This window comes from Helobdella robusta (assembly GCF_000326865.2).
Source record: "Helobdella robusta unplaced genomic scaffold HELROscaffold_4, whole genome shotgun sequence".
NCBI lineage: Eukaryota > Metazoa > Annelida > Clitellata > Rhynchobdellida > Glossiphoniidae > Helobdella > Helobdella robusta.
In genome coordinates this window covers 7,808,023-7,816,164 of record NW_008704902.1, presented here as the reverse complement: position 1 = coordinate 7,816,164, position 8,142 = coordinate 7,808,023, and the positions used below count along the sequence as shown (strand labels likewise).

The following is an 8,142-nucleotide window of genomic DNA, read 5'->3' as shown; positions in this document are numbered from 1 at the left end:
TTCCCGTGAAGCAATCAGGTGGAGTCTACGTCGACAACTCATTCCAGATTGTCTTGTTCGACTTGTGATGGAAATGTATAGGAATACTAAGACTCTAGTCAGCACAACGGTTAGAAACACAGATGCATTTGACATCAGCGTTGGAGTTCACCTAGGCTCGATTCTCAGTCCACTGTTGTTTGTAACTGTGATGGAAGAAATCACAAAACCGATACGCACTGGTGACATTTGGAATCTGATATATGCTGATGATATCAGCCACGTCTGAGCAGAACGCAGCACAGATGTTTGAAGATTGGAACACCAGACTCGCCGATCATGGATTCAAAGTAAACATCAGCAAAACTAAAGCAATGAACACTGGTGAACCCATCCAATCCACCGTTATTGGACGATGGCCCTGTTCAGTTTGTAAAGCTGGTGTAGGTAACAATTCAATCAAGTGTCAGCAGTGTAACCGGTGGTGTCACAAAAGTTGTTCAAAAATAATTGGTACTTTATCTAAAGTGTCCAATTTTTTTGTTCTGCTTGCATCAATCCTCAACAACAAATTCAAAGTGGCACTGTTTTTGAAGCCATTAAGGTAGAAAAAGTCACATCGTTTCAATATCTAGGGGATGTTCTGGATTGTACTGGAACAGCTGAAGCTGCCGTTCGAGCACGCATACTTGCAGCCTGGAATAAATGGCATCTCCTTGCCTCTATATTGATGCAGCGTAACATCCCACTACCATTACGATCAAGACTTTATAAATCTGTGATACGTCCGGTGTTGTTATATGGTGCAGAAACATGGCCAATGACAACCAAACTGGAACAACAACTTCAACGAACCGACATGAAAATGTTCCGATGGATGCAACGAATTAGTCTGAAGGACCACATCAAATCTACCGAAATCTTGCGTCGTGCTGGTTTAGATGATATAAAGGACGAATGCCGGCAACACCGTCTGCGGTGGTTTGGTCATGTCAAACGAAGTGGAAACAGTGCCATAACTTCTCTTGCAGATGTTGAAGTACCTGGCACACATCCCAAAGGCCGTCCAAAGAAGTCCTGGTCGCAAACAATCGAGCAAGACATGAAAGCTCGAAATTTAAATGAAATGGATACAACTGATCGTCTAATTTGGCGCAAAAAGTTGATGGCAAAGAGAACAACGTCCTACCTCGGGAAACCGGGTCTCTAGACGGAAAACGAAGATTGATTAATTGATTGATTAAAATATTTTTGGTAGAACCAGCCCTGTCACCTTAAAAATTTGGAAAAGTTTTGTTGCGGCTCCTATCGTGCCTGTTACCTAAAAATTAGGAATTAGGATTTTCATTTCGGTCACTGCCATACCTGTCACCTAAAAGTTTGGAAGAAACAATTTTAATTTTATCTGTGATATACTCGTCACCTAAAAATTGACGAGGGTAATCACCTTGACTCCTGCTGTATCTGTCACCTAAAACTTTTGAAGAAAAGGCCCCACGTTTGGCGCCAATTGTGAACTTTTGCCGCTAGGCGAAATTTTTCCTTTGCTCGAATATCAACAACCGCCGCCGCCAGCCTAGGCAGTCTCATTTCTGGCCGGGACTCGCCTTTTCACAACTTTTTATTTCCGGGGCGGAAGTATTATCGCGCCCTGCTTGCTGGTCGGTTAATCCGGCCATATTAACTGCTAGCAAGTCTCCTTCAAACATGTTTTAGTTTTTAAAAATGACAAACAAAACCTAACTGAAATAATTCTATTAATAAACAAAAATAAAACAAACAAAATAATATTGACTTATAATATTCTTTAATTCAAATGTTTTTAAAGTCAACGACAGAACTAAATTAAATATTCTTAGTAAACAAAAAATATTTTTACCAGCCGTAATAATGAATGAAATTTCAAAACAAAAAAACGCCAGAGCAACCAAACCAGCAGAAACCGACCGACCAATTACCAACCACAATAAATTCAAAAACTAATTCAAAACACTAATTCAAAACACTAACCTAAAACACTAACTTTCCTCCTTTTTTTCAAACAATAGTCCAAAAGGTTTATATACTAAACAAATTCTAAACAAACTGAGAAAACATTCATTCTCTAACATACTCACTATATATGCGCCATACCAACCAACATTCACTAATTAATTAATACTATATTCTACCAACCTGAACACAAAACCAATAAACCAATTCATACGACATTCGACCAGCCTGCCCACCTGACCACTTCATCATACAACATGCGCACCAACATACACACTTGCGCCATTCATTCCACATGCGCGCTAAAAAACTTCATATATACATATATATATATATATATATATATATATATATATATATATATATATATATATATTGGGTTTAGTTCTGCAAGATAATTTGTCTTGCAGTTATCACATTGAAAATCTTAAATCAAAAATCAATAAATTCGTAAGTACACTTTATAAAATCAAAAATAAGATTAATTCCACAATATTAAAAGATTTGTATTATAGCTTTATATACCCTTATATTCATTATTGCGTGATCATATGGGGAAATAGTCCTGCTTATCAGCTAGATCCCCGGTTAAAATGTCAAAAACGTTTTATAAGAATTTTATTCGATTTGAAATTTAATGACCACACCTCTAATTATTTTCAGATTGCAAAACTTCTTTCAATAAAACAAATTTATCACACATGATCTCAATATTTATATTTAAACTAAATTCCAAAAAATTTTAATAATTTGTTTATTTATAGTAACGCAATCCAGTTAAAACACACAAAACATACCTCAACATTTAATATTGAAAAAAAAACAGATTGAAACTTATCAATAGTAGCATAAGAGTCGTCGGACCTAAGACGTGGAACAAATTACCTGAATATTTGAAAGAAGCAAAATCCGTTGTAAAATTTAAAAAAGACATCAAATCCTACTTTTTAACATTTAAACCCCCTTAACTTTTTGTGTGGGTTCATGTACGGGTGTGTGTGTGTACGTGTGTGTGTATGTACGTGCGTGCGTGTGTGTGTGTATATATATGTGTGTATATGTGAATAAGTATGTTTTACGTGGGTCTATATATATATATATATTTGTGTTTCATTAATTACAAAGGACATTCTGATAAAAATGTAAAAGAGTTCATTACTTAATAATTATGATTCCATTTTTGGTTTTTTAGGATTTGTAATATGAATGTGAGTTTACATTCACTAAAATATTTAAAATATGCTCTCATTTTTACAATTGTCGCTGGTAATCATTACAAGAAAACCATATTTTCTTTTCGATTTCCAGATCATTTCTTTTCATTGATATCATTTCTTTGATTTGTTTTGTTTTGATTTGATAAAATAAAAAACGTCAAAAAATGTCAAATATATATCAAATCAAATCAAATATTGTATTTATATAGCGCCAATTATAATTGCTTCTCATCAGCGCTCTCCTCGTATGAAGCATGTTGAAAGCGAAACCATCATAAGTTGAGATCACTAGGAGTTTACCAAATAGGTATGTCTTTAGACGTTTTCTAAACTCAGCTAATGATAACCCGGATATACGTAGTTCGATAGGTAGGCTGTTCCAAAAAATAGACCCAGCAACTGCAAAATCTCTATCTGCTGTTTTCAGATTCTGATCTCTAACATACAGCGTGTTTGAATCTGCAGACCTTAGACTCCCATGTGATGACATAGATGAAACTCGAATACACTTATCTTCTAAATATTTCGGAGCCAGACCATTTAAACTTTTAAATACCATTACACCCAACTTGAACATGATTCTTTGTTTAACACGCAGCCAATGCAACTCCTTTAGAATTGGTGATGCATGATCAAATTTTAATTTGCGATATATCATTTTAGCAGCCTGATTCTGAACCATCTGAAGTTTAGACAACAGTTTATCTGCTATGCCATATAGAAGACTTACAATAATCCAATCTAGAGTTGACGAAAGCATGTACTAATAGAGTCATTGTATCTCTATCTACCGATTTTGTGACTTGACGTAATTGACGTAGTTGGAACATACATTTTTTAACCAATAGACTGACTTGTGGACCCATTGTCATACGGGAGTCCATCACAATTCCCAAAATGGTTACCGTTTTACTGAAACTTATATCAGTCATGCTGATATTAATCGATGAAGGTTCAACCGCTGACGTTTGTTGCCATGTACCAGCCAACATGAACTGAGTCTTAGTCTGATTCAACTTTAGCCTACTTTGACCCAGCTACGAGCCGACATCAGATATAGTTTTTGTCAGTTTCTCTAATACGATAGGCATCTCATCTGGGAAACATGAAACGCAAATCTGCATGTCATCCGCGTACCCATGGCAATAATAACATCTTTATTCAGTAAATCCAATATCTCTGCAACGTACAAATTAAAAAGAATCGGTCCAAGAACAGATCCTTGAGGCACCCCTGACGTAAGTTTCATTGGTTCCGAGAGACCACCTGAGTAAGAAATCTGCTGAGTCCGACCAGTAAGAAATGATTCGAACCACGCTAACGCAATCTTATTTAAACCATAACAATATTTCAGTCTGTCCAGCAGGATTTTATGATTCACAGTATCGAACGCCGAACTCATGTCCAGCAATGTCAACAAAGTTACTTTTTGTACATTAACTGCTGAATAAACATGAGAGAATATAGAGCTGTTTCGGTCGAATGAAACCTTCTGTATCCAGATTGATGCGAAGGCCAAATACCATTTTTATTTATATGATTATTTAAAACTAACTCAACGGAACGTTCAATAATTTTAGAAACGAAAGACAAATTTGACACCGGCCTATAGTTTATCACATCTGATTTATCTAATCCTGTCTTCTTTAGAACTGGCGTGACAATTGCATGCTTGTAAACCTGTGGCATTACACCCTTCGTTAAGCACATGTTGATTAAGTCCGTTAAGTAAACAATAAAACAGTCAGCATATTCTTTGAATACATGCGTCGGTATTGGGTCGAGTGAGCATGACTTCGTAGGTGACGAATTAACAACATTAGATATCTGTTCTTCAGTCAGCACTGGAAACGATTCGAGTGGAAACATAATATTAGTATTAGTAGAAATAACTGGAAAATTAAAACATTCAGTTGACTTTTCGGTCACGTTCAACTTGTCAGCAAAAAATTTTTTAAAATCATCGGCGCTATGCATTGAACCAACTTCATTTTCAACACTTGTCTCTTTTCCTAATAATTTATTAATCGTTTGCCATAAGTATTTGGAATTATTTTTAAATTGACATGTTTTCGCGAACCGAAAACTCCTTCGTTTCACTGAGTAACAAACATTCTTTTGTTTCATTGCCAGTACCCAATCAACTTTATCATTATAACAACCAGTAGTTCTGAACCTTCTTTCTTTTTTTCGACACATTTGCTTTTTGCAGTCACTGTCAAACCATGGGGCAGTCGGGACATGTTTCCATCGAACTTCATGAAGGGGAGCAACATCGTCAGCAATTTTTAAAAGCTCTTCATTGAATATTTTAAAACCCAATTCAGCATCATCATCCTGACCATAATGTTTCGAGATAGGTGAGCACCTCAAAAGCTCAGTCAGACGTTTTTTATCCACTCGTTTCCAGGATCTGATCCACGATTTCTTGAAAATGACTGGAGTCGGATTGATTAAAAATTGACCAGTTACTAAACCATGATCTGAATAGATACCAGATGGGTACACCAATATATCTTCTAACAAAAAACCATCCGATCCATCAAATCCAGGGTACCACCGAGCACATGGGTAGACTGATTAATTCTATTGACAAGATCAAAACTAGAGAAAATATCAGCAAGGGCTGTTGCATATATATCTGACGAAGTTTCAACGTGTATGTTGAAGTCGCCTGCAACTACAATACTGCAACATAAAAGAGTGATTTGTTCTAAAACTAAAATTAATTCTTCAAAAAATAATTTAGCAGGAGGAGCAGAACCTGGCCTATAAATCACCAAAAAAATTACTGAAGTTTTCCGTAACGTCAATTTAAAACATATTGCTTCAAATGTAATTATCACTGGCAATGGAATTTTTGCACATTTAAAGTGGTTTCTGAAATACGTTACCAAACCACCATGCCCAGGATCATTTAGCCTAACTTGTTCCAAAAAACTAAAATCACGTGGTTTTGCAAAACTAAGACAAATATTATCAGATGATTTATGCCAAGTTTCTGTAAGCATCAAAACATCCAAGCCATTATTGAGCAGCTCATGAACATCATCAACATTTGGACCCAAAGATCTAATGTTTAACAGACCCACCTTAATTTTATTGACATTACCAGAAGAGTTGAAAACCATAGACGCACAATCAAAGCTAGTATGCTTTAGTTTTTTATTGGATATTTCTCTATTTTTATTATTCTCAAATTTGACGGATCTCCCTTCACCCTGTACAAAAATTCCCCCGACTCCTGTTTCTGTTTATCTTTTGCTTCAGCTACCAGTTTTTTACATTTCTCACGCTGTTCTTTAGTGAAGTCATGGCTTATGCTGACATTTTTTAATTCATCACTCTATTGTTTCATCCTCACACGATTTTCCATTATCATGTTTTTCATAGACTTTTCTTTAAACTCGATCAACATCGGACGTGGGTTGTCACCTTTTTTGCCAATTCTGTACATTTTCTTAATATCACTTTCCTTGATTTCATCATTTGTAATGACTGAAAGCAAATTCATAACAATTTTTTTATCATCATTGCGAGCATCAGCAGAGTTAGTTTCAGCTTCACTGAGCCTAAATAACACAACATTGCACTCACGGTTTATTGTTTCGACGTTGTTTTTAATTGATTTGACGACATTGTTCAGAGCCACCGTAGTCGATTTAACTTCTTCTTTGATGGTTCCCTTTACAACTTCAGTCCAATTCTTTTTTAAACCCCCTTCAACATCTTTAATCTGCGTGTTTACATTTGTTACCGACTTATCAAATTCATCAATTTTGTTGGCCATTTTGCTTAACTTTGCGTCAATTGAATCCAACTCACGACGAAAAGAACTTTGCTCATCAGTAAGCTTATCTTGGTTACAGATTATTTCATTTTGGGATTTTTGCAGATCACAAATCTTTTTAAAACCTTCTTTAATGTCTTTAACGCAGCTATTGCAGAGCCAAAATAAATTTGGATCGGATACTACTGCTGTCAAGACTTGAGCATCGGTCGGAATACATTTGATGTGGTAGCCGTCACCACATATGCCACAACAAATTAACTCTTTGTTACTTTCTTTGATTTTAACTTTGCATTTGTTGCATTTATCTTTCGACATATTCAACGTAAAATATGTCACTATATCTGATAGTCTGATAAAACAATACAGGTTATCCTATAACGTTTACAAAATTAAATTCCTTCTCTCGTCGATTAAACAAGAATTTACAATTAAATCAACTTAACTTAAATTAAATGAAGAAAAATTAACTTCAAACAAATAACGCAAACAAATTATATCATTAAATTCGTCAAAATTTTCTCTATCAAATGAAATTAAATTTAAACAAAATACTCGATTTTAAACTATAAAATTAAGAAAAAATACCGAGCAAATCAAAATGCGGCTAGTGCTACCGATGAGCGTATATATATATATATTTCTAATTCTCGAGAGAGATGGAAAATCAAAATGCGGCTAGTGCTACCGATGAGCGTATATATATATATATTTCTAATTCTCGAGAGAGATGGAGCAATCGCGACTGCTCCATATATATATATATATATATATATATATATATATATATATATATATATATATATATATATATATAGATGAGCGTATATATATATATATATTTCTAATTCTCGAGAGAGATGGAGCAATCGCGACTGCTCCATATATATATATATATATATATATATATATATATATACATAATTGATGAAATGTTTGATAAAATCAACCAAATTTTTAGCTTATATATATATATATACATACATAATTGATGAAATGTTTGATAAAATCAACCAAATTTTTAGCTTTTGAAAGCTTACGATTGAGTTTTTCAATATTTCTAACAGTAACCTTGTAATTATTAGGGTTAATTTAGGGTAATAACATTATTGGTGTTCATGGTGAAGCGTATATGGGCCATATTTCGATTTTAATCATCTTCAG

At 34.5% G+C, this 8,142-nt stretch overlaps 1 protein-coding gene across 1 annotated transcript; it reads right to left on the bottom strand.

Annotated features, from left to right (window-relative positions):
- Window positions 1-6,345: 6,345 nt before the first annotated feature.
- HELRODRAFT_162910 (hypothetical protein) lies at window positions 6,346-7,296 on the bottom strand (the record flags this gene model as incomplete). Its single annotated transcript, XM_009024970.1, has 2 exons — window positions 6,346-6,511; window positions 6,584-7,296. 2 exons carry the CDS (start codon window positions 7,294-7,296, stop codon window positions 6,346-6,348), a joined length of 879 nt encoding a protein of 292 aa, XP_009023218.1.
- Between the last annotated feature and the right edge of the window lie 846 nt (window positions 7,297-8,142).